This window comes from Carassius gibelio, chromosome A2 (genome assembly GCF_023724105.1).
Source record: "Carassius gibelio isolate Cgi1373 ecotype wild population from Czech Republic chromosome A2, carGib1.2-hapl.c, whole genome shotgun sequence".
NCBI lineage: Eukaryota > Metazoa > Chordata > Actinopteri > Cypriniformes > Cyprinidae > Carassius > Carassius gibelio.
Window position 1 is genome coordinate 17460994 of NC_068372.1, and position 26391 is coordinate 17487384.

General features: G+C 34.7%; 1 protein-coding gene and 1 pseudogene across 5 annotated transcripts; both read left to right on the top strand.

Moving 5' to 3' along the window:
* Nucleotides 1-1563: 1563 nt before the first annotated feature.
* LOC128029192 (aspartyl/asparaginyl beta-hydroxylase) lies at nucleotides 1564-22798 on the top strand. 5 transcript variants are annotated; one of them, XM_052616843.1, is made up of 11 exons: nucleotides 6770-6995; nucleotides 8725-8880; nucleotides 9004-9048; nucleotides 11108-11176; nucleotides 15845-15916; nucleotides 16579-16644; nucleotides 16893-17203; nucleotides 17318-17951; nucleotides 19316-19360; nucleotides 20264-20308; nucleotides 20776-22798. In XM_052616843.1, exons 1-11 carry the CDS (start codon nucleotides 6950-6952, stop codon nucleotides 20781-20783), a joined length of 1497 nt encoding a protein of 498 aa, XP_052472803.1. In that variant the 5' UTR covers nucleotides 6770-6949; the 3' UTR covers nucleotides 20784-22798. The 5 variants fall into 5 exon arrangements, with proteins under 5 accessions (XP_052472778.1, XP_052472795.1, XP_052472803.1 ...); XM_052616818.1 differs by lacking the exon at nucleotides 6770-6995 and adding an exon at nucleotides 1564-1731 and having other exon boundaries at nucleotides 16893-17951; XM_052616811.1 differs by having other exon boundaries at nucleotides 6776-6995; nucleotides 16893-17951.
* Nucleotides 22799-24218: 1420 nt separating this feature from the next.
* Nucleotides 24219-26342, top strand: LOC128029230 (inositol monophosphatase 1-like; annotated as a pseudogene).
* The last annotated feature ends 49 nt before the right edge of the window (nucleotides 26343-26391 follow it).

Below are 26391 nucleotides of genomic sequence, written 5' to 3' on the forward strand. Positions count from 1 at the left end.
GTGTATTATGCTACAAAAGCTTTTTATTTCACATAAATGCTGATCTTTGGATCTTTCTATTCATCAAAAAATTCTGAAAAAAATTTACTCAACTGTTTAAAATATTTTTTTATATTTTAGGCAATATTTACCTCTGCTGGTAAAAAAAAAAACGCTAGAACATTTTTTTTTTAACAGCATGCCACACTATACAAAGCACTACTGTGCAACATTATATAGTGGCAACTACCACTTTAAAATGTATAGGCAAATGTATCCTGAAGATAAACACTGTTGATTATAATGTCAAATGGTAGGAGAAGCCCAAATGGTTCCCACACCTCACTATCCCAAGCATCCATCTAAGAATTTCTGACGCCAACACAAGAAGAGTATTGTGCTATGTTTATATTTGAGTAACAATATACTAAATGTGTTAATATAGTTATAGTTAGTTTGCACACAGAGCTGCAATCTTTAATCCAGTTTGTAAATTACTGTTATAATAATTATCTTTAACTTTAATCTTTGTCAAGAAAACGTGGGGCAAACTATTCCTCAACTGTTTTGTTACTTAATGGTTGTTAAAAAGGATAGAAAATAGGTTTTACTGTTACACTGATCTAATTAATTATACATAAAGTTAATCTTGCTGTATCTTTATCTTTTATCTACTTATCTTTCAGTTACTATGATTGACATGCATGAGTGGTGTGGTGAGGTTAGAATAGTTCAAATTCAATGAAAGCTTTTTGACAAAACATGTAATTACAAATAAATGTGTTCAAGTACACTCATATATATATTCTTAAATGGTTTGTGAAAATCTTTCAGAACAATTGTTTGAAAAATCTTAAGTTTCTCCTACATGAATGTATAACAGTTTGAAAACAAATTAAAGTTTCAACAGATTGAAAACTCATTAGTATAAAACTCCCCTCTACTTGCTACAGTCCCTTTAGGATGAGGTGGACAAAAGCAGAAAGGGGGCGGGGCACAACTTATAGTAAATGGAACCATTTGTTCCAAGACAAAAGTACATTGTTTTCGTTGTTAATTTCACCCCCTGTCAATATAAAGCATTATTAGGACGAATTCAGTTGCACTTGTAAAGTAGTTTGATAAGACTAACGTACTGTGCAACTGGACTGTTTCCTTCATCGTTTTCTACAGGCTAATTTTTCAAGCAAATTATAGGCAGAAAAGATCTCACTTCCAGAGTCCAGGCAGCAGTGATTGTGCAAATCACAACCTACGCTCTATATAGTTCACACATAACACGACAAAATCAAAGACAAAAAAATTATGATCATTGAGTGAATTGTTTTGCATTCACCGCAATGTATGAAAAACTATGGATTGGATCATCAACATTAACATTTATGATCTCGCGATAAATCCAACCTTCCATCTTGCCACGTTCCAGTGCTGGCAGAAAAACACAGAGGCAGGACTGGGCGGTCTTACCTCGCAGGTATCCACACGATTGAATAAGCCATAGGCTACTGCTAAGCGATTGGATGACATTTTCATTTGCCCCGCCCACAGCGTATTTCTCTGGACAGTATTGGTCGAATGTTCAGTCAATCAAAATGGGGACGGTTTATTATGGGCCTCGGTGTACGTACGGAGGCATAGATATTTGATTTCGCAGGGCATCCGTACCAGAACGCAGTCAGTCAGTTTACAGAAACGTCGAAGAACTTTTACTTGCAATGGCTAAGAAAAACGCAAAAGGAACAATTAAAAAAGGTGTGTATGTTTACATTTTCCTCCCGTCAAAAATACGTGCATTTCTGTGAAGGCCTGAAAGTTAATCGGGCGACAAGATTTTTATCTAATTTAAATGCCCTGTACAGAGATTATAAACAAGCAAAATAACGCGAATGGCCCCAGTGCATTGTGTCGACTACAGTCGTGATATATAAACTGAGTTAGTTGTGTTACACTGTAACCACAAATAGTTCTTGAATCGTTCCTAACGTTACATTCTGAGCGAGTAAAACTTTTTTTATCCGAAACAGTCCGAGAGGGGTGTAATAAACCCCACTGAATATGTCTGTGCACTTGGAAAAATAGGACGAAATGGTTGCAGAAATTCTGCATGCGTTTATTCTTACTGGCACCACAAGACCTAGTTTATTGCACTGTTTGTTAATTCCGACAGCAGCAAATTACCTATATTTTTGTATATAAATGTTTGCACATCGCTGGAATCAGAGTTGCCCCAGACAGTGTGAGCTCTTAAATGCTCACGTGTCAATATTGGGAGAGCATGGGAGGGGTTAAACGTGGCCTCTAGGGTCCCATGTCCCCACCGAAAGTCTTCAGGACCCCGCTCCTGGTTAATAACGTCCGGGCGTGGGGTTTAGCTATCTTGCCATGATTTTTAACTTTAGTAACTGCGTGGTTATTACGCAAGATTAACTATCGATTAGCTGTTGAAGGAATATGAACCCCCTCAGTTACATTTTAGAAACGCGTGTATAGAGTTATCATAAGGGCTGACTTTACACTGTACTGAGGGTAATTTTAACTCAAAAACTGTAAAATGTTACCGTAAAAACATTTAAATAGGTTAACTGTAAGTTACTTCACCATATACGATGAAAGTATGTATTTACACGACAATACGTGCAATTATATAGTAAAATTGCTTTCAGTATTTAGTGTTGTGTACCTTACCTTGTTATATTTGATAGCTACTGTTAATGGTAAAGCCTATTTTCTTCATGCAAAAGATTAATTTATCATGTGGCCTGAATTATTATGGTGGTTAGCTCTATATTTTGAGTCAATAAAGCACACCAAGCTGATGAGAATACATGCAGTTATCAATTGTATACCTGAATACAGGAATCAAATGCCATCATGTGATACCTGATTTGTAGGCCTATATGTTTATTTATTTATTTATTAATATGTTGGTGTTAGTGATGTATAACACTATGTATTCCATTTATCTCCATGAAACCATTTCTTTTTACAATGTTAATCCATTATGGAAAACTTTTCATGCAGTGATAATAATCCAGAGCCACACCCATTTAAATGTCTACTGAAGGTTAGCAATTTCAAAGCCATTATCCTCAGATTGATGCATTTCTAACGCATTGCTTTGTAAAGGTAATTCAGCTGTTCATAAATTGGTGGAATGCTCTCTTTCATCAAATGTCAAAATCATTGCTTTCAGGAATCTTTTCAGCTGCACATAATAACTTGCTGAGTGCAACAGGAATGGTAAAGGAATGACAGTCTATCATGACATGCTTGCATTTAGTTTTTTTCTCAAGCAGTTTTCCAATGATTGTACTGTTCTGTTCAAATAACCTAGCATGTTTTTTTCAAGGGCATTTAATCCAATGCAATTCACTGTCATATGTGGCAAATATTTGATTTTAGTAAATGCAGAGTGCATATCACAATATTAAACATTCTGTTTCATACAAAAAATGAAGAATGCATTTATGTGTTTAACAAGTAACACTGTTTAGTCCAGATATTCTAATAAATTAAAATTATTTATAATATATATATGTAACATTTGAACTCCTGTTGTGACATCAGACAACCCACCGGATTTGTGGATTGATCAATTATGATAAATTAATCAAAATTATGAAGTACAATCTATTATTCTAAAGCAGTGTCAATGTGCTGGTCATTCAAGATTCCAGTCGGGGTAGTATGCGCTGGAATGGCTCGATTATGGCAAAAATCATATTTACGATTTTTTTGATCAATATTTTAGTCACGATTATTTAACGCGATTATGAGGGGGCCATATGACCAAAACTTTATATGAGTGATTTATTGAAATATAGTGATGCAAATCAAATACACATTTCCTGTATATAAGGTTGCTATGACATATACATTGTAGCGACCAGCGGAATTGCAAACAATTCCTCAAAAACAAGTCCTCAAAATTATTGAAAATAATTAAACGGTCAGTAATAAAAAAGCATAGGACAAATACAATAGAAAAGATACAAATGGAACAAACTGTGCTTAAATTTTTTGTTTTATGCAAGTCTCAAGCAGTATGATTATTTCATTTATTCACTATACTGTTTATTATTAATGTCATTTTAGTTTGGCCTTAGTTTTGTATTTATTTTAGTTTATATAAAAAGTTCATGTAGCGTGCTACAGCCTTCTACAGAAATGAATAATGAAACGTAAAATAAAACACAGCCCGCTGTCACTTTAAGAGCCGCATGGATCCAAATTACTATAACACGCGTATTTTCATTCTCAACTCTTAAAGTTCATTTATTACATGGCTGATGAAGTCTAGGTACACTTGAATAATCACCAAGCAAAGAATTTTGACAAATTTTTGTCCGTATTTGACCGTTTAGGTGCGCACCTTGAGTTAAAAGATGACTTTACATGTCCATGTTTTGTTCAGTCTCTTTTGTTCTCTTTGATGCTTTTAAAAAACATGAATAAATATACTTCGATAAATCAAGTGTCACATATGGAAGTTCTAAGCGACCAATGCTTTATTATTTTTTCCTACTTGTTTTCTCGTTATCTCGACATAATGAGAAAATTAAGTTGTGATAACAAGAAAACAACTTTCGTTAAGTCGTCATAATGAGAAAATTAAGTCGTGATAATGAGAAAACAACGAGAAAATTAAGTCGTGATAACGAGAAAACAACTTTCGTTAAGTCGTCATAACGAGAAAATTAAGTCGTGATAACGAGAAAACAACTTTCATTAGGTCGACATAACGAGAAAATTGTCGTGATAACGAGAAAACAACTTTCGTTAAGTCGTCATAACGAGAAAATTAAGTCGTGATAACGAGAAAACAACTTCCATTATCTCGACTTAACGAAAGTTGCTTTCTCGTTATCATGACATAATGAAAGTATTTACTGTTGCTATAGTAATGAACTCAACGTTGACAGGCATCTGATGGACAACCATGCAGGCGCTCTTACTGTAGCCTATATTTCAGCAAATTTTGCTTCACCTATGTAATAATGTCTACAGTACATAAACAAAGGCTGATCAATCAATGTTGATTTTTTCAGAGACCGTACACCAAACATTTTGTTTTTGTAATTAACATTTAAAAACAACACCGCAAACACAGGCTAAACACCTTCAGAAGGATACAGAACTATTCTAAGATCTTTAAGAGCTGCTTAGATTAAGCTCACTTTTAATTTTCCCTTTATTTTAAATACATTTCTATGTAATTTGTAATTTTTAGTAGTCATTATATGCTGTGACCGATATCATGGGCATTACAAGCTTCTGTTTGAAAAGAGCATTCATGTGTATGTGCAGTGTGAAATAAAAGATTACAACATTATAGAACAAAATTTAATTCAATTAGCCTATGCACTTTACATATACATCACATTTCTCATCAATATGATTAACAATAAAGGTTAATAAAAAGGAAAAGAGGCACATCACAAATAGCCTACATCGTTAAATCCCATCCTACGGTGGATAAACGGAACATATCTGGTTATTAACTAACAATCATGTGCCTCAAAGAAGCACAAATAAAGATATAGGTGCAAACAGAATACAGTGATGTCAACCTTGGTTTTGATAAGCAGTTATTTTATGACACAGAACGCGTTGGTGAAACGTATGCATCTAGCAACACAAATAATCATATAATCAAACAAAATAATCATATTGTTTCAAGCATTTAACATTTATGATTTAATTAAATGTCAGTAATGAACAATACTGCACAAATTATAGCGATCACGAGGAAGGTCCGCGTACAGTAAAGTGAACAGTGTACAACACCCCATCAGTTATGTTCAGGTCTATAGTGCCACCTGCTGGCACAGTTTTGTAACTTCTTAGAGAACAACTTTCGTTATGTCGAGATAATGAGAAAATTAAGTCATTATAATGAGAAAACAACTTTCGTTATGTTGAGATAACCACAAAACAAGAAGGAAAAAAATTGAATTCAAGTGACGTTACACGATTTTACTGATTTGCACAGAAAATTGGGCTTTTATGGAGGAACAAAAGCGCAGCACTGCAAAAGGGGGTAGAATGGGGCGCAATAATCGTTTTATCCCGATTATTGCATTTTCATAATCGTTGGAGATCAAAATCAAACCATTTTTCCGATTAATTAAATAAAAGATAATAAAATATCTACTTTTTAGTAAGGATGCTGATAAAAGTATTAACCAATATAACTGTTTTCAAACTGATAATAAGAAATGTTTCTTGAGCACCAAATCACCATATTTAAAATGATGCTGATAAATAAATAAATTTAACCGTAATATTTCAGTGTTATTGTTTTTACAATATTTTTTTATCGAACAAATGCAGCCCTAGTGAGCAAAAGAGAGATATTTTTGGAGTAAGTGAAATTCTTGATTTTGGTAATTTCACTTTGCTGATAATGTTAGCTTGATGCAGGTTTTTCTGTTTCAGCTATATGGCTAATTAGTTTTTGCCAAATCCAAGCAGAAGACACCACTTACATGTTTATTATTTCAACAAGAAGCTCGGGAGTCTGGTCCTTTTATGGAAAATAAATAGCTCCGCGTCAAGAGAGTCGCTGTAAGTTTGCCAAGATTTAAATGCTCCTTTGCCTGGAGGCTGAAAAACACCTCCAAAGTTTGATTTGCATGTCATTAAAATGCATGCATGTATGTGACGAAGCAGTGTATCCTCCATTGTGTGCTACTCTTTTGTCAAGTATAGTCATTTGGGTGACCAATCAGCCATTTCAGTTTTCGTATGTGACTAAAAACAGCGGGATGGAGTGGGATTTGCTTCTACCCTTTCCTACGAGGGCTTGAGATTTTCTGGCTTTCAAGTGGACTGTTCTAAAAATAATCCATTTGCTGGTGGAGTTCCATATTAAGTTCTGGCTCTATTCACAAGGAACAAAAAGGCAGGAGACCTGCTGTTGTACAGGGGTTTGGGGTAGGATCTCTTTTTCCCCACTGTGCTTGGAGGAATGGGGGAACCGAATGCAGAGGTCAAAGTGGTGAACGAAGAAACCGGTATTGTATTTTTATGATTTGGAATAACCTTTTATGATGAGAGATTATGACCTTTAACAAATCAAGGGGGTGTGAGAGAAAACCTTAACATTTGAAAATTAATATATAATATTATTTAATACTTCATTTTTAGGTTTTATTTTTATTTTTTTAAATATATATGAACAGCAACAATTGATGGTTTTTTTTTGGGGGGGGGAGGGGGTCCTTAAGTGCCTAATGTATTGTTATAAAGTTTTACTGTTTAATTTAGTTTTTATGTGACACCTGAACAAACTATAAAAATATAATTTATTTTGTTGTAGAACTTAAGTGTTGTTGTTGTTGTCTGTATATTAGTAACTAACGTTTGTGGAGTGCGTGTGTGCATGAACAAATGTGTGGCTTGACCTAGCAGAATGTAGCGGACAAAACACCTGTTCATTCTTCCCACTAGAGCTCCGTATGCAGATGTATTTATACCACACTTCCATGAGAAGTATCAACAGACCTCAGAATAACTGCACTCTTTTAGAGTTTTGTCACCTCACCTTGAAATTAATTTAGATTAGAGGTTGACCGATATTGAATTTAAAATGGATACTGAAAAAGAAAAAAAAAAACTAAAACAGTGCTTTATTTAAAAAAAAAAATGCATGGAACCATACTAATAGTAATAATAACAACAGTAATAGTAAATATTAAATGTTGAAATTACCACACTCTAATCGGGCCCTATGAAATGTGTTCAATTTCTTTCCTAAATTCCATTTTATTTATTTTCAAATTCTGTTATTTACATTTTCTGCATTCTGTTTTTTCCATTTTAATTTGAATAAATATGTTGACCAAAAATAAAACATATCATAGGGCCCTAATCATGTAATTATTTCTTAAAAAATAATGTTTGTTTCATTTTAGTAGTAGAAGTAGTAGTAGTAGTAGTAGTAGTAGTATGCAAAATACATTCTACTGAAAAAATAGACTTCAAAACCAGACTTTTATTTTGGCTGGTTGCAAAATAAATGAATAAAATTTTGTGCATGTGATATGATGATATGAAGTCAAATGGTCAGATGTTCATGAAGTGTCTCTCAGAGCAGTTCTGGAGATGTTGTTCATGTGTTTTTCGTCCTCATTTAGTAAAACGGCAGATGCTGAAATCACCGTGAGCGTCACGCGATCTAAACTTAATTCCATTTTTATGAATGGTTTCCGCAACTCTGTCCTCGTTTTCTGCATCGCGGGAAAACAGAGCCCTACAATTATACCAGCACAATGTTTGAGCACTTCATCTGCTTCTATTCTTGAACACTTAATGATTATCTAATCAAAATAAAAGAGCAGCGCTGAGTACGAGAATTCACCTGTGTCACACACACTCCGGACACGTCGCGTTCAACTCGAGCAGCGCTCTAAAACAGTTTATTCAGAACTATGTGAATGGTGCTATATAATGAAAACCGACCCTTCTCAGCCGCTTCAGCAACGGACGAAACGCGTCTAATGTTACATAGTCTGTTGACTAGTGGCCTTGAGTGAATACTTGTGTGTACCGCAATACTAAAGAGCTAATCTTACTTTTAAAGTCATGGTTTAATTTTGAGCATGTATTCCTCATTCACACAGGGTTTTTTGCTTTTGCTGTGCTGCACTGATTTGATTTTGTTAAATAAATGCATCTTAAATTAAATAACTTTACATTTGATTTTATTTGTTCCTGATATAATCTTATTCTTTTATCCTTCAGATGCCAAGCCACAGCAGGTGCATAGGAATGGAAAGAAAGCAGAGGTTGGAGGAGGAACCTCGTTTTTCACCTGGTTCATGGTTTTGGCTCTCCTGGGCGTCTGGACCTCTGTAGCCGTGGTGTATTTCGACCTTGTTGACTATCAAGGTGTAATTGGTGAGTCTTTGGTTTCTCTTATTCAGATTTTTCGTATAACTTAATTGTAGTGTTTAAACTTACTTACTACTTAAATGTTATATGTAATTTCTTTTTGTATATCTGGCCTTAATTTGCATGCAGCAAAAGCAAAGGACTTGCGCTATAATCTTTCAGAGGTATTACAAGGTATGACATCTGAACCACAGAATAGAATCACCACCATAAACCTCATTTGTTTGAACCTACCATCTTCAATTGCAAACTGGGGAAGTAAAGCTGCCATTTACTTGTTAGTTCCGTTTTAGTCTCATTTTCCATACTTTAAATATACACTACGTTTATATAAATAAACTCTTAAGGTTTGGGGCTAATAAGGTTTTTTTTTTTTAATTAATTTTATTTGGCAAGGATACATTAATCAGGGATTAGGGACAGTAAAGACATTTATAATGTTATATAATTTTTCTATTTAACACACACACACACACACACAAACACACACACACACACACACACACACACACACACACATATATATATATATATTAGGGGTGTAACGGTTCACAAAATTCACGGTTCGGTTCGATACGATACACTGATGTCACGGTTCGGTTCGGTTCGATACGTTTTAGATACAGCAAAATGTAAAAACATCTCAACTTTTCAGAATGCCGCAAGCGCACCGCGGGTCATGTGACAAGAACTAACCAATCAGCTTCATCCTTTCCCGTAACAACGTTGAGAGCTCAGCCAAGATGAAGGATCAGCTGATCATAGTTGTATATGGATTGCAATTTTGAAATAAATTCAGTAGCAGAGCTACTGCAAGCGATTTTAAGAGCTGCAAATCCATTTATCCTTCGCTGAAATTTCCGCGTCTCATGGAGAGAGCACGTCATTGTTGCTTAGCAAAGACAGACGCCTCATGAGCGCTTCTGCCCAAGCGCTTTGGAAAGGAGGAGAAAGACGCGCTTAGCGTTTTCCATGCGTTTTTAGGCACGATATGTGAACGGCCCCTAAGGCGCTCACTCACTCAGCACGCGCTGAAGGCTCGTTGCAAAATGTCGAATGCCTTTAACAGACCAGAAATATAAGATCCTAAAATAACCAACAGGTCTGGTGTTTGGGTTGGATTCCCTGTAAGCTATAGTTTCTAAATGCTGCAGGGATAGTTTGCTGCGTGCATGTTTCTCCTTTTTTTCATCTTTTCCCAGATAGTACTGATGCATATATCCCAGATATTCCCGCTGGTGGTTTTTTTTTTTTTTTTTTTTTATTCCCGCTGGTGTACCCTGTCATGTTGCAGATGCGACATACCGTTGTTTTTTTATCCACCACTCTCTTGCCATCACCATTATAGCTTAAAGGGAATCCAAAGTGCACCCAAACACCAGACCTGTTGGTTATTGGAGGATCTTCTCATTTCTAGTCTGTTAAACACATTGGCTATTTTGCAACGAGCCTTCAGCGCGTACTGAGTGAGCGAGCGCCTGCTGAGTAGCCTAACATAAACATATAAGATGGTGTTTTTTTCTTCTTCGGGAGTGTCAGGGGCGTTGCCTGTTACGTTGTTTGGGTTATTGGGCTACCTTGTTGAACGCATATCATTATATTTCTCTCTCTCTCTTTTTTTTTTTTTTTTCAAATATAATTAATTACTCCAACGAACCGTTCGGTATACATAATGCGTACCCGTACCGAACCGAAAGCGTCGTACCGAACGGTTCAATACGAATACGCGTATCGTTACACCCCTAATATATATATATATATATATATATATATATATATATATATATATATATATATATATATAATATATGGATTTTAGATTCCACAAATCCGCAATCAAATCCGCATATGATTTCTGAAGGAGTAATGATGCTGAAAAAACTGTAATTTTTTATTTTGATTATAATTTTTATAATAAATAGAATATAATATATTATATAAATACTTTAAAATGTTTTATTTCTTTCCAACACTTTTAAAAACTGAAACTGGGAGTGTATATTTTCTAACTATTTGAATATGATAAAATGTTAATGTAATTACTACGGAATTTTTTAAAATAGGATTAAGGATATTTCTTAGTTCTGAGTATTACAGGAAATCTTGTACTATTTGATAGAAGACAAATAAGAGCAATTTAAAAGTGCTGTAGGACTTTTAGTTCCATATATGGCACAATTGATTATTCACAACCCATGTCAAAAGACTAAATCAGATTCTCTTTACTTTCTAGGTAAACTTGTGTCCTATGATGCTGATGGTGATGGAGACTTTGATGTGGAAGATGCAAAAGTACTACTAGGCAAGTGCTGTGATTCCAATGAAATTTTACCAGATGTTTTGCATGACTGACTTTGGTTTACTTTTGTGCAGTTTCAAATTAAATCAGATGCACGTGCATGGTACCTTTTCATGCTTTTGTAATCATCATTATATTCAAACAACATGCATTTTGAAGAAAATTGATGAGAGAATAATGCCTTATTGCATGCTTTTGTAAATCAGACCAACTTGCTAACATTATATTTAAGGCAAAGTCATGTAGTAAGGAAAGAAGGTAAAGAGATTTAGCATGTAGTTCACAAATAACTGAGCTATATATTTATCAAAAACAGCCCCATTGGTCCTTCTCATGCATGTCCCATTTCTCCTTTACCTCATTTTACACTTTAAAAGCATCTTTACCCTTTTTTTTTGTAATAGCACTGAATCTTTATCTACTAAACCTTGCAAACAAACACCACCCTCTCTCTATTTTCTTGCTCTCCCACTGTTCTTTCTTTCTTTCCCTCTCTTTCTCTTTTTCCTTATTCTCCCATTTGTATAGGGCTGACCAAAGATGGCAGCAAAGAAAACTCAGACTCCCTTGAGGAAGTCCTCGATATTTTAGCAGAAGAGGGCACTGATTGGTTTCAAGGTTTCTTCACCTTCCTTTATGACATTATGAGTCCTTTTGAAACGCTAGAGGATGAAGAAACCGAGGCAGCAGCAGAGGATGTTGCTGGTGCGTCACAGACTGAAGGGGTTCAGGGCCAAAAGACATGCGTTATTTTAGGCCTTCAAAATCAATAGTCGTGTTTTCTACCCCAATTGTGACGGAAGCACTTTATTAGAGGAAGACATGCTCCTTTGACAACTTGATTCTGTTCCCAACACTTGAAGAAATATTTTGTTGGGAAGATCGCCAACACAGTCACTTTGGGACTTGCGAACTCTTGAGAAGATGATTTCATTATGAACATTTACATATTTGTAAATATTGAACTTGTGTAGTTTATGCTTCATTGCAGCTCTTTTGCAACGGTTGTTTCCAACTACTAATACCCTATTTATCTTTTGCATATGACTTTTACATTATCACTTTTGCTGCATGCCTCAGTTCCCTTATATCATGAACGACATATGTATTTCTATTTGAGTGGTGCAGTTTAACACTGTACATAAGACATCTTGTTTATAATCTGACTATCACTTCCAATAGTTTTGAGCTATTTAATATTACACAATAACTGCATTTTGGGATGATTTGCATCCTCAGCAACTCCTGGAGATAGATCTTTTTTTAGTTTTATATGTCCTTTTTAACCTTTTTTTTTTTTTTTGGTACTGCTCAATACAGAATAGGTAGTTTTATATATCACTGTCAGTTACGTTGTTGTGATTCTTCATTGTCTTGTGAGTTGCCTTTGCTGTCCTTCATCAGATATTTGGAGAATTAGATAGATATTAGATATTGATAGATTAGATACACAGCACCTAATATATATCTCTCCCCTCTTCCAGTATTACCTCAAATAACAAAAGTTATGCACGAAACTTGGTCTAAACCACTGGTATTCAAACCGGTCCTGCAAGCACCCCCAACACTTCACAGTTTCTATGTCTCTCTCTCTCTCTCTCTCATCTTTCACACCTGATTCAACTCATTAGTAGAGACTGCAAGACCTGAAATGGGTGTGTCAGATATAGGGAGACATACAAAATGTGAGGTGCTAGGGGTGCTTGCAAGACAGGTTTGAAAAAACCTCTGGTCTAAACGGGTTTATAGCTGATATAATCAAGAGATTGCACACAGCTGTCAAATCAGGAACTTCATAAGTTCATCAGCCAAAAACTAGTTCAGTGGCATGTTTAGGAGATGTCTCCTGAACCCCTGATTTCTGTAACTGTCAACAATCAGTTCCTACCTGCCAATCTAAAGCGCCTGATAAGTAATATAGTGCTTGTATATGGCTTATGTATTACTAGGTGGGAATTGCGAAGGCTATGAATTTGTATACAAGAAGTACAATATTTACTGCTGATATCATTTAAAAAAAGGCTTCTTTTGTGTCTGGAAATGTATTTTAAGAAAATTAAGTGCGTGTAGAGTTAGGAATTTAGTTTGAAAAACAATGGTATTATTTCCTTCATTACCACTTTAATACCACTTATGTCACAATTTATACCTTTAAACATTTCAAGAACAGATTTAGTGTTTATTTTGGTAAATGATTTTGCAATTGTTGCCATATTTTTCAGTTATCTGTGCCGTTTGGCTTTTTGTTGTTAACAAGATTGCTTAACCTCATATATTGTACAAAAAGCCACTTATTGTAGATAGTGACTTGTTGACACACACTGATTTTTTTTTTTTTTTTTTTATCAATAGCATCTGGATTTTCTATAATAATTCGTCCGCAACCATGATGTATTTTACAGAGCATTGCACATGATTACTCAGACAATAGATTCAGGGCAGACATGGGAGAATGGGCTGTATACTCTTTGACATCATTAGTTAAATGTATGAAGAAGACCTCACAGGACTTTATATTGTACAACTGTTTTAGATATCAGTCACTGAATTTATTTGTCTGTCTCGTTTACACCAGACGAAAAGAAAGATGTTTCCAGGAGAAACGGAGGTATTTTGCATACTTGGTCTGAGTGCATGCAGCTGACTAGCCTCTAGTGTGGTTTGGGATCTTGAAGGATTTACTTGATTGACTTGTTTGTTTCCATTTGCCTGACTTAGCTGAAATAGAATATTTTGCTATGTATTATTTTTCTGTTTAACCAAGGAGTGTTTTACTATACTACCTTTTGTAGTTGACTTTTATGAGTCTGCATGGACAACGATGACATGACAAAGAACTACATGCACACGTAATTCTGGTGTATAGTTTTTCCAGGCTATTTGCAAATAATATTAGGGAGCTGTGGACTTGTTATAAACATCCTAAATACACCATCTTCTAATATAATGTGTACAGTAGTGATTCTCAACCTGGGAACCATTGCAGACTTCTATTGGGACACAAGACTACTTAAATTATTTAAATTAGGTTTATATATATATATATATATATATATATATATATATATATATATATATATATATATATATATATATATATATATATAAAATGTGTGTGTATATGTATTATATGCACACAGTTTCTTAAACTTAAGGAATCGCACAAATTATGTTAAATTAATTTAACATCAAGGCTCAAAGTTTCTTAAAAAAATGAAGCATCTTTGTCATAATTACCGTAGAAACACTTGAAGTATTGTAGCCTGTATGGTAGGCCTTCGACTATGCCCCAGCAGGCCATTAAATAAGTTGAGAACCACTGGTATAGAGGATATCTGAAACATACTAATGAGGGAATTCTAATGTGAAATGATTTGCATCATGCCAACTAATTGCGTTGTGGCTTGAGGTGTGTGTAGTTATGATTTAGTTACCATGACCACAGCATCAAACAAAGTCTCTCCCCAGAGCTTTCCCACGCCAAAGATGTTGGATTGAAGCTAAGGGAAGCTCTGAAACAGCAGCTCACCATCATTCACGAAAGAGTGGAGGCTAGGAAGATAGCTAAATTGGCACTGGCAGAAGTGAGGGACATCCTAGCCAAAGAGGAGGAAGAGAGGACCCTGAACCGTATCAGGGAAGAGTCGGAGGCCAAGGCTTGGGAGAGGGCTGAGGCTCGGCTGAAAGAGGAGGGGGAGAGAATAGAGAAAGAGGATGTGGAAAAGGCCATGGAAAGAATTAGAAAGGAGAAGGAGGAAAGGGAGAAAATGGCAGAAATTGAAGAAGCAAAGAAGATTACGAAGGTGGAAAATGATGAAGTGAAGAAAAAGCCAGAGGCTGAAAAGAAATCTCTTGAGAAACCTGCTGCTGATGATGATGGTAAAAAGGATGAGAAAAATGGAAAAGGCAAAGAATCCAAGAAGGCTGCAGCTAAAAAGAAGCTCTAAGGCAGCACATCAGCTACTGTTAGATATTTTGTGTACATTTGTTAACATTTGGCTAAATTTAATCTCATTGTGAGTCTTCAGAGACCACATCTTATAAACCGAAGGCAAGACCTTTTGTCTCTATGAGAGATAACCAGTGATGTTAATAACATTGAGATTAGTAGAAGCAAAAACAGAACAAGGTGCTATATGCCGATCGTTGTGAGGAAGTTCTTTATTTATCTTAAAAATGTTTTTATTTGAGGGTAGAATTTTGGTTTACTTTTACAAAATGCTAGCTATTATCGATGTTTCTCTGATTTTTTCTTTCATTTATAAGAAATATAACAGCTAGCATTATTTTACTAAGTGAGAACATTCTTGTTATCAATAAACTACATGAATCCCCTGATTTGTTTTATCAGTGCTTTGAGTGTTTTTTTTTGCCACAAGAATACTTTGCTGTTTCCAAATAATATCTATGAACTCTTCTGAAAATTTTCCTTTTTCTTCTCCTCCATTTCCATATTGGTCTGTTTTAAACATAAAATGCATACATTTGTACCTGTAAAACAAACTACAGAAAAAGCTCTAGTGCAAAAGTATACCAAATGTCATAAGGTTGTTATGGAAATCCTTTTTTGAAAGTGTAAAGGTTATTTAATGCACTTCATAGAGGGCTTGTTTCATGTGACTGTATTCTACACTTGCCTCATGTATGCACATCCACATGTAAAATCCTCAGGGCTGAAAGAGAAATCCACTACTGAGACCAGTGAATCAGCTGAGGGAACCCCTGCTGAACCTGTGGAAGAAGGTAAAGAAGAATCATACATAGCAGTTTTATGCAATAAACAAGGGTGCAGTGAGAATTTGATGCATATAAATCTTTGTCAATAGAGGTCAATAAAATAAGATGCAGGATTTTATAACATAAATTGAAATTTAATATGATATGCAAGTAAGGAAAGTAAATGTACAAGCTACTGCCATTATTACATGATGAATTTCCATGATCCTGAAATTAATAAAGATTTTTTTTTATGTAAACAAACCTATATTTTTAGTAGGTTTGTTGGCCTTATCTAATGGATCATTAAACATTAACCGTGTTTATAAGGATGGTGTTCTGTGTGTATATACGTACCATCTGTGTTCTGTGTAGAAATTACTTTATATTTCCACTTTAAATTATTCTGATGGACAGTTTTGTAAATGAAATATATGCCAGTGATGAACGAGTCCTACCACATACCACAAAAGTTCATAACGTAACATGAGAGTAATCGCATTGACCTGTTAGAGCAGACTTATAGTATAATTGAACATATACCTTCAAATCTTAGTAAAGCATTATTGTACAAGTGTGTTTTTGACAAACAAAGGCTTTCAGTTCAGAAAAACAGACTGTTTTTCTTAAAACAATGGTTTAAAAAAAATGTGTTCTTTTTTTTTATTTTATTTTTTTTTCTTATTCAGCTCCTGAATCTATTGAGGAATTAATCCAAGCCACTACAGTTAAAGAAGCAGCTCAGCCACCACCGGGTATGGCTTTTATGACCTTTGAAATTACAATATACAATTGTTGCTATTTGTTTACTCATACATATAACTGTATATATGTTTGTATATACTACAAAACAATGGAGTATAACTAGACCTATCCTCTGAACTGGTGCATTCACAAAGTTATACACATCTCCCACCCCTTACATGTTCATCTAGGAAATATATTGGCACCTAACAATACAGTCTGTTTAATAATTTACTATAATTATTTTTTCCCCTTGCAGAACCAGAGACTGTGGAAGAGGAGCCTGTTCCTGTGGAAGAAGAACCTCTGGCAGTAGACGAAGAGCCCACTTCAACAGAAGATGAAGTAGCTGAGGAGGAACCAGAAGTTGAAGAGGAGCAAGAAGTTCCTGAGGAAGAACCAGAAGTTGTGGAGGAAGAGCCTGAGATTACAGAGACCGATTACAGAGACCAGGCTTTTGAGGAGGTAATGGAAAAGCCTGCAAAAGAGGAAGAGGTCATACCAGTTGAAGAATCGGTTGAGGAGGCTGCATCAGTGAAAGAAACAGCTGAGGAAGTGTTGGAGGAAGAGGCTGCACCAGTAGAAGAAGTAGTAGAAGATGCAGTGCCTAAAGAGGCAGTAGAAGAAGTAGCTGAAGAGGTTGCACCTGTGGAAGAAGCAGTCGAGGAAGTGTTGGAGGAAGAGGCTGCACCAGTAGAAGAAGTAGTAGAAGATGCACTGCCTGAAGAGGCAGTAGAAGAAGTAGCTGAAGAGGTTGCACTTGTGGAAGAAGCAGTCGAGGAAGTGTTGGAGGAAGAGGCTGTACCAGTAGAAGAAGTAGTAGGAGATGCACCGCTGGAAGAGGCAACAGAAGTAGTCTTGGAAGAAGAGGATGCACCAGTGGAAGAAACAGCAGAGGAAGCCACACCAGTAGAAGAAGCTGTGGAGGAGGTTGTAGCAGTAGAAGTTGTGGAGGAGGTTGTACCAGTAGAAGAATTTGTGGAGGAGGCTGTATCGGTAGAAGAAGGTGTGGAAGAGGTTGTACAGGAAGAAGATGATGTTGAGGAGCTTGAACCAGTAGAAGGAGCTGTTGAGGAGCTTGAACCAGTAGAAGAAGCAGTAGAGGAATCTGAACAAGAGGAGGAATCTGAAACAACAGAACCAGTGGAAGAAGTAGAAACACCCAAAGAGACCGTTGAGGATTCAGTCTCTGAAGAAGAAACCGTAACAGAAGAGGAAGTTATAGAGGAAACAGATGAGCCAATTCAGGAAGATGAGGATGTACAAGACTACACATCGGAGGAAACCGAGTTTGAGGCAGAAAATATGGAAGAAGAGGGTAAGTTTTCTTGTTCTCTCAAGTTCACTCAGATTGTTATTATACAGCAGCAAAAATAATACCCACAATTTCTTGTATAGTGATCAACCGATACATCGCCAAGGCCGATATATCGGCAGATATATATATAATTTTTTATTTTAAATATTGGCATCGGCCATTGCGTTTTTCTGCTCGGCCAATGTGTTCAAAGTGGGACTTTTATTTTGACGGTGCTGAGGGGGCGGTAGCGCCTGAGCACACAGTGCTTACATTCTCCCTCTTGTTTACTTTCGTTGTTCCTAGTTCTGTCTAAAAACGGATAAAGGTCTGTCTAATAATAAGATGGAACAGTTAAACAAAGGAATTAATGTATACAAAATGTATTATGACGATTGCTTTTATATTATTAGTAATAGAAATTTATGTGATTTTAAACAAATCTTTAAATAACTAATGAACTAATTAACTATTTTCACAAACCTTGCAAATCCAGCTGTGAGATCTTGTGAAGTGTGCATGTGACCTGCATGATCACATGTCCTCTTTTTGATGGTCGGCCCATGTGAATTGAATGCTTTAGACTTTAAACTCATGATTTCAAATTATGCTGCACTTTATGCTTTGCCCACTGTCTTATTCATGTCATTTTCTCTGTGTGCGGTATGCAAAATGAGTGCTACCCTGGCTTTATTTGAAAAATTTTGTTCCCAATGCAAACAAATTTCCCAGAATACTGAGTGCTGTGTTGGCTACAGTTTACTTCCTTTTATTTATATTTTTATTAAATATTTATTTATTTGTGAAAAATATCTTGTTAACCAAAGTATGTTTATTATACACATTTAGTTTTGAAACTATTGTCAAATGATTTCAAATTTCTTAAAAATGTAAAAAAAAAAAAAAAAATGTATTTATTATATTGGTCCCCTGCTTTCCAAGATATTGGCATCTGCTGTAAAAAAACAAAAACAAACAAAAAAAACAATATCGGTCGACCACTAGTGTTTACTTCCTTTTTAAATTATATTTGTATTAAATATTTATTTATTTATTTGTGAAAAATACTTTGTCATCCAAGGTATAAGTATGTTTATGTTAAACATTTTTTTTTTTTAATCCATTGGTAATTATTTCAAATTTCTTAAATATTAATTAAAATAATTTAAAAAAAATATATCGGCTACCACCCAGCTTGCCAAGATATCGGCTGTCAGAAAGAAAAAAAAACAATATTGGTCTACCACTAGTCTTGTATGTTAAAATAGTACAGTAAGTACAGTAATGTGGATGCTAACATTATCTATTAATATCAGATACTACACAGAGACAACAGGAAATTAGTTATATTTGCTTTGTTGTGAAAAGTGTCTGTCTTGTTACAGAGGATGCAGCTGCTGAAGAAGAGCAGGCTGAGGAGGATGAAACAGGTTGGTAATGAAACTTTATGGTTATATAAAAGATAAAGAATGGGAAGATTTCCTAATCTGTACAGAAAGTTGTTGAATAATACAATCTATGCTTAATAATGGTGTTTTTGTTATTTATTTATTTTTTTACTATATTAAAGGGATACTCCACCCCAGAATTAAAATGTTGTCATTAATCACTTTGCCCCCATGTGGTTCCAAACCTGTTAAAGCTTCATTCGTCTTCGGAACACAATTTAAGATATTTTGGATGAAAACCGGAAAGCTTGAGATTTCAACCGTAACGTTATAAAGTGACAAGAATATTTTTTTTTACACAAATAGAACAAAAATAATGACTTTATTCCACAATTTGTCTCCTATGTGTCTTTACATCACCGTAGTGCCATTTTGGAGAATATTAGTTGAACACAGGCAGCTTACCCTCTTCTGTGTCAGCCGCACCACAAGGATAAGTTTTCTACATGTAGTTATGCTTTGATTTGAAAGAAAACAGATCTTCCTTGTGGTGTAAGCTGCCTGCCTTCAGCTCATATTTTCCAAAATGGTGCGATGGTGATGTGGAGAGACACAGGAGACAAATTGTTGAATAAAGTCGTTATTTTTGTTTTATTCGCCTTTAAAAAGTATTCTCGTCACTTCATAACATTACGGTTGAACCAGTGATGGCAGATGGACTATTCTGATGATGTCTTTCATAATTTTCTGGCCCTTGACAGTGTAATTTACTTGGCAGACTAATGGACAGTTTTCATCCAAAATATCTTAAATTGTGTTCCGAAGACAAACAAAGCTTTTCCCGGGTTTGGAACGACATGGGGTTGATTAATGACAAAAATTTTGGGTGGAGTATGTCCTTAATGTGTAATTGTATTTAATTATTGCTTATTATTCATTTAACAGAGGATATTAACCAAACAGAAGAACAAATTGAAGTAGAGCCCACAGGTAATCAACATTTTCAAAGTGATATTCATTTTCATCACTATGTTTTTCTCATGCAGTTTAATTCTCTGCTCTTTACTTGAATTTGCATTTATATTGTTTCTGTCTATTTATCTATAGATATGTTTGTCTTATTTTAATAATTATTTATTATAATAATAATTTGTTTCTGTATGTGAGTATATGTACGTAAAATTTCTATAGCTGTGTTCAAGGAAAGCCTTCGTATGGCTAATTTATTGTCTCAGCAGCCACATAACCCCACCAAAATCTGACAACAATGTGGTTCCATAAATTTTGCTTAAGCTCAAATGTATGAGGAAATCCAGTTAATGCACATTGTAGAGTAAACAAACATTCACATATGTACAAATGGACTGTCTCTGCCTTATACAGCATCTCCTTCAACTGAAAACAAAACATCATACAACTGGTTAAGTGTCTTTAAAGCTGATAATTTTGTTTTACAGAAACATAAAATATTAGGCAGTAAGATGCAGAGAGGACCAGCACCACATGGCAGTCCACTAGAAGTGTGCAGCTGCCAATTCCCACCATGGAGTAAAAAAGAAAATAGCTACATTTCTATTTCACATACAAAGTACAAATACATGTTTATTTGAATGTTTTGTCCACTTTCGTTTGGTGATTTGACTCCTACCCCTTTTCTCTTTTGAATCCTTTTTCTTTAATTACAGACAAAGCTTTTTTCCCCATCCTCTAACATAGATGTGAAGTAGCCTTTTTTTGAATTATCATTGATGATAGTTTGGTTGTATTTTCTTTTCTTGCATGTAAAAACACCTTAATGTTGCTTTATAGCTCAGAGATCTTTATATTCCAGTCAGCACTGAATTCATCAGTGTTTCTTTCTTCATCAAATCTGATGTTTTGCTTCATTGTGACAGTACTATGCAAAGCTGCACTGATCTTTTGCAATTTTTTTTTTTTTTTACCCTTTTTGTACTACCAATATGTATTGAATCTACATTTCCAATGTTGCATATCAAGGAAAAGTTTATGCTGGCAGGTTAACCAAGATAATTGCTAAGTGAACGATGTATAGAGTGAATGGGCGTGTGTGTGTGTGTGTGTGTGTGTGTGTATGCATGTATGTATGTAATGAAAATTCATGTTTGACTTTGCGAAAAATAATTTCTCACTAGTACGTTTTCACTGTTTTCTTATGCAACTTCCAGCATACAGTCAACATTTTGGTACCTCTGTTGTTGTTGTTTTTTCCTCAATACTGTAACTGTTTTGCTAAGAGTTTTTGCAGTTCTTCACATTTAGGAAATTTCGAAACTCAAATGCTTAGTGTTGCCCCCATCCTGTTTTTTTTTTCAATATATACTTGTCTTTTTCAGTAAGTCATGTATCGCAGGCTCATGATTTGACAATCTCTGTTTCAGGTAGACACTCCACTGCTGTGCAGTATGCGTATGATAAACAGTGTTTTACACCGTTTACTACTTTACACCGTTTTATTTATTTTTTTATAGCAGGGTAAAGGTCTTACCTAGTAATTTTTGTGGGACATCACAAATCAGTATATGCTTATTAATTGTCAAATGTAATGAGCTGGCTATGTACTGACTACAAGGTGGATTTATTCTGCCCCTTTCAACTGTTGCAGGCACATCTATAAGAATACAAGAAAATTTTGTCATTGTACATTCAGAAAGAGAGATGGTTATTTTGTCACTTTAATATCATAGCAAGTCAACATTAGTTTGCTTTTACCATCAATGTTGTCTTGGTTTTTATTACAACACAATGTAGCTTTCATCCTTGACGCAGAGTAGTTGGTTTAGAAATTGAAAACTTGTTTGATCTTTTGAAAAAAGTCAAATTCTGGCCCCCGTATTGTTTCACTGTGGAATATATATATAATTTAATTGTAATGTTACACTGTGGTTTTATGGGGCCTGCCCAAATGCTGCAGATCTCTTCAAAATAATGGTTTCATAACATATACAAGTGGCTGAAATATAGATTTAGGGTTTCTTTTTCTACAACACTAAAGGGCGTTTTGGACCCCTTATACTTTTAAAGTCAATGTGAATTTTTAAAGTGTATTGATTTAACTTTTTTTTTTTCTTCTTCTTTTAGGATTTTTAAGGATTTCTTTTATTTAGGATTTGACTTTTTATGGTCAAATTAAATGAATTTTATGAAAGTGTTAACTTATCAAAGCCATATGTGAAAGGTTGGATATAACAGCCTTAGTAAGGTTCAAGGGACAAGCACCTCACAACCAGCAATAACACCATTTGTGAAGAGAATTTTTTTTTTTTTATTGAAATCCAGATATAAACAGAGATTTACTCAAGGCTTTCTATCCAGAGGTTTACATGGAATCCTGCTGTATAGGATAACTCATTTTAAGTTATTGAGGCAATGCAATTTAAGGGAGTTTTGGGTGACTTTTCACGAATCTGTAAACAATGTTTTGTTTGAGTCCTGCAATAAAGGTTGGGTTCATTAAAATCACATAGTAATGATCCTTTTTATTTTAGTTCGGAAAACCATCCATCCCAATATACACAATACAACAAAATACAACAAAAAGAAGTATGTTCATCTTCATGTTGCTTTCTTAAATTAATCTTATTTGGTTTTATCATTTATTTATTTGGTTTTGTTTAATATGACTTATGTTAAAAAATAAATAATCTGTGGACTGAATGACTTATTTTGACACCGGTAAAACGTTTTTTAAAGCTTGTAGGTGGTAAACATTAAATTGAAATTTTTACTATTTATCATACATATAAAAATGAAAAATGGGATAGTTCATTGTACTATGCTTCGTTAGTTTTCTAAAAACAGCCAGATGTTTTAGGGTTAATCTCGTCTGGCCCTCCAAGAACCCGAAAACTCAACAATTTGATAGCCTGACTTTATTTCGCCGGTCATTGATAAGAATTTTGTCGACTTGTTTATTTTTTCGTCAAGTTTGAAATGTCATCATATACGTTATGTGCATAGATCATGATGCATTGTTTGCACCGCTTTTATATTTGGCTTAACCATAAATGATCCAGTAATGAACGGAAGCAGATTTGTAGGGTTTCTCCACTAAAGATTAGCTAGAATTCATATATCATATGTTATTTGTGAGGAAAACGTAGCTCAGACATGTAGTTCATGGACTATAAAATACTTAAAATGCTTAATACTTAGTTGTTGAATGTTTATTAAAGCAAATTTAATTATTAAAGCTATTATTACATTTCAACTGATTGTCTAAACAAAGTGTAATAAGTGTAGACCATTTATGAAAATACTTTGTTGAACTTTACAAAAATTAGGAGTGCCCCTAAATTGTCCAAGTTTTTTTTTTTTTTTTTTACATTGAAAATACATACGGTATACAAAAATACGGTGAAAATGACACTTTGATCCTTTTACTAGGCACAAATGTCAAAATGGATTTGAAATGAAAGACAGATAATATAATAATTATCTGATAATAACATAATAAAATCAGGTTCTGTAGGTTCTACAGCATGTAATTTTTTGGTCAGAGAGAGTTGGAGACCTATGTTAATAGAAGACTATATAAAGAGTATATGCAGGGATTAAGGAACTGCCAGCAAAGTGGTACAAATAAGGAATTAAACTGAAACATAAACTGCCTCCTCCAATAAAATAAGGTTTTAGACACAGCCTTTATCGAGTGTGACTCTTGAATTGATTTACAGTAACAACATTGCAGCATTTCTGTAGCTGCTGTCTGATATTGATGAGAATATATAAATTAGTTTTTTATGTCCGATCAGAAAGGGGGTCCTTACATAAAGGCACAATGCCTGCCCTTTGTCAGGATGCCATGGACCATGCTGTGATTTTGGCCAGGAAAGCAGGAGAGGTGAGATAGCATCATTCTTTTTAAATTGATTTTGTAATTCGAGGTCACTTTTACAGAAACATTTTGATCTCTGTTGTCTTCAGATCGTGAGGAACGCTTTGCAGAATGACCTGAAGATCATGTGCAAAAGCTCTTCTGTCGACCTGGTCACTAAAACAGACCAGAATGTGGAGCAACTTATTATTATGTCAGTAAAGGAGAAGTTTCCTGGACACAGGTATTGAGTCTTTCATACTAATACAGTGTCAGAAGAGCTTTAAACCTTCTTATTGACCTTAGCTCCGCCCCTTTTTTTGTATTCTGGTTTGTATTGTAAAGGTAAGGCCATACGAATTTATGAATGAACTGCTCGTTTTAAAATCTTCCCAGTCTACTGACTCTTGACATCTGCTTCGAACATTACAATGTTCATCATAACCTTCATTACCTCTACAGTAAGCAAATCCAGCTGATTACTCTTTAACAGTGATGCTACAGAGCTACTGCAAAAATAGAAGTTCAGAGACAAAAAAAATCGAGTATAATGTAATATTTCAATTATTTTAAATGACAAATATAATTATGTTAGTGAAACGGTTATTTTAGCCAGTATTTCTTATTACTCATTTTCAGCCATAACTTTTCTAGCATGAGCTATACAAAATAAATATGTTTTTCTTTGTCCAGATATCCATTTGTTGCTATATTCATTGGCTTTGCTGTCAACAAAATGGTAAGCATCGTTTGCTTCGAAATGCACTCTCTTTAATTTTAGAATAACAAAGTGACCGCACTGGTAATGGTTCTTTTGCGTGGGGAGATGAAATCAGAAACTGCCGCTCTGCTCCCACTTTGTTTTTTTGCTCATTTATCATGCATTTAGGAAGGTTGGAAATTCATCCAGTGGGAAGAGCACGCGTCAGACTCATTATTCTACGGTTGCAGTTAGAGTTTGGTGTGGTTTATAGCTGCATAGAAGACAAGATGTACATGGTTTGAAAAGGGGAAGAGTGCATTTTGCAATGAACAGCCACTGCAAGTGTCGGACCAAAAAGGTAACCGTTGTTCTGAGCATGTTGATCCAGTTGCATTCCGTGTATGTCTGTTGGCGATCATCTTAACTCTCTCTAATTGTTTCCATATCATTGACAGAGATTAACCAGTCAATCATCACTACAGAGTTTGGCTCTGATAGAGATCCTGCTGCTGTTGACAAGATTTTCTCTAGCATGAGGAAAATCTTATTCCTGCCAGTTCATGAGTATGTGCCAGGTTTCTTCCACACAGCCTCACTGGAACAGATTTGCCCTTAAATCTAGTATTATCTAATACTATGTATGTACTTTTCAATTATACTGAAATGTGCCTTAAAAAATATCTCTTGAATATTCATTTATTTTCCTTTTTAGAATATGTGGTGTTGGATCTGCTGCTATTAACATGTGCTTGGTAGCATCTGGTTGTGTCGAGGCCTATTATGAGATTGGGATCCACTGTTGGGATGTGGCAGCTGCAGCAGTCATTGTCTCAGAGGCAGGAGGAGTTCTCATGGATGTTGAAGGTGAAGAGAGCTCTCGGAAGTTGTTACATCATTTTATTTAATGACTGCTGTTTTAATATTTGTAAGCTTTTATATTTCTATTTTTTTGTTTTAATTGAGGTTTTACTAATGTTGTTATGTGCGTCTGTCTTTATTCAATTTTGTTATATTCTATTTAGCTTTCATTTATATTTTTATTTCAGTCATTTTAGTAGGCCTACTTATTTTATGTCAGTTTGTGCCAAGGGAACATTTATCATTTTTACATTTCTTCATCTAATATATATTGTTTTATTTTATTTTTTTTCATATTCATATTCAATTTTTCATAATTTCCGTTTTAGTTAATAATAACAACACTATTATATCAATATAATTTCTTAATTTTTTTTGAGTGGTTTGTTTTAAAAAATATGTATAATATTTAAGAAATAACTTTAAATTTTATTGAATTTGCAGATTTTATTTTTCTTTTAAAAAATGTCCTCAGATGGACCGATGGATCTGATGTCTGAAGAGTTTTGGCAGCTAATAACAACATAATTGGAGAAAGAATCATTAAAGAGATTGAGGCATTTCCAGCTGTTAGAGATGATGAACATGTAGACTTTGTCAAATAAACCTTGTTTTAGAGAAAAACGCAATGTGCTATTGAAGTCTGGTCTATTACATTTGAAATAATGTATCAATATT

Bases quoted from the DNA above. Each gene is read 5' to 3' on its own strand.
- LOC128029192 (XM_052616811.1), top strand. From the start codon at position 6,950: ATGGGGGAACCGAATGCAGAGGTCAAAGTGGTGAACGAAGAAACCG. The intron at 9,049-11,107 runs GTATGACATCTG...TTTACTTTCTAG, and splicing joins TCTTTCAGAGGTATTACAAG to GTAAACTTGTGTCCTATGAT. The intron at 17,952-19,315 runs GTAAGTTTTCTT...GTCTTGTTACAG, and splicing joins AGAAAATATGGAAGAAGAGG to AGGATGCAGCTGCTGAAGAA.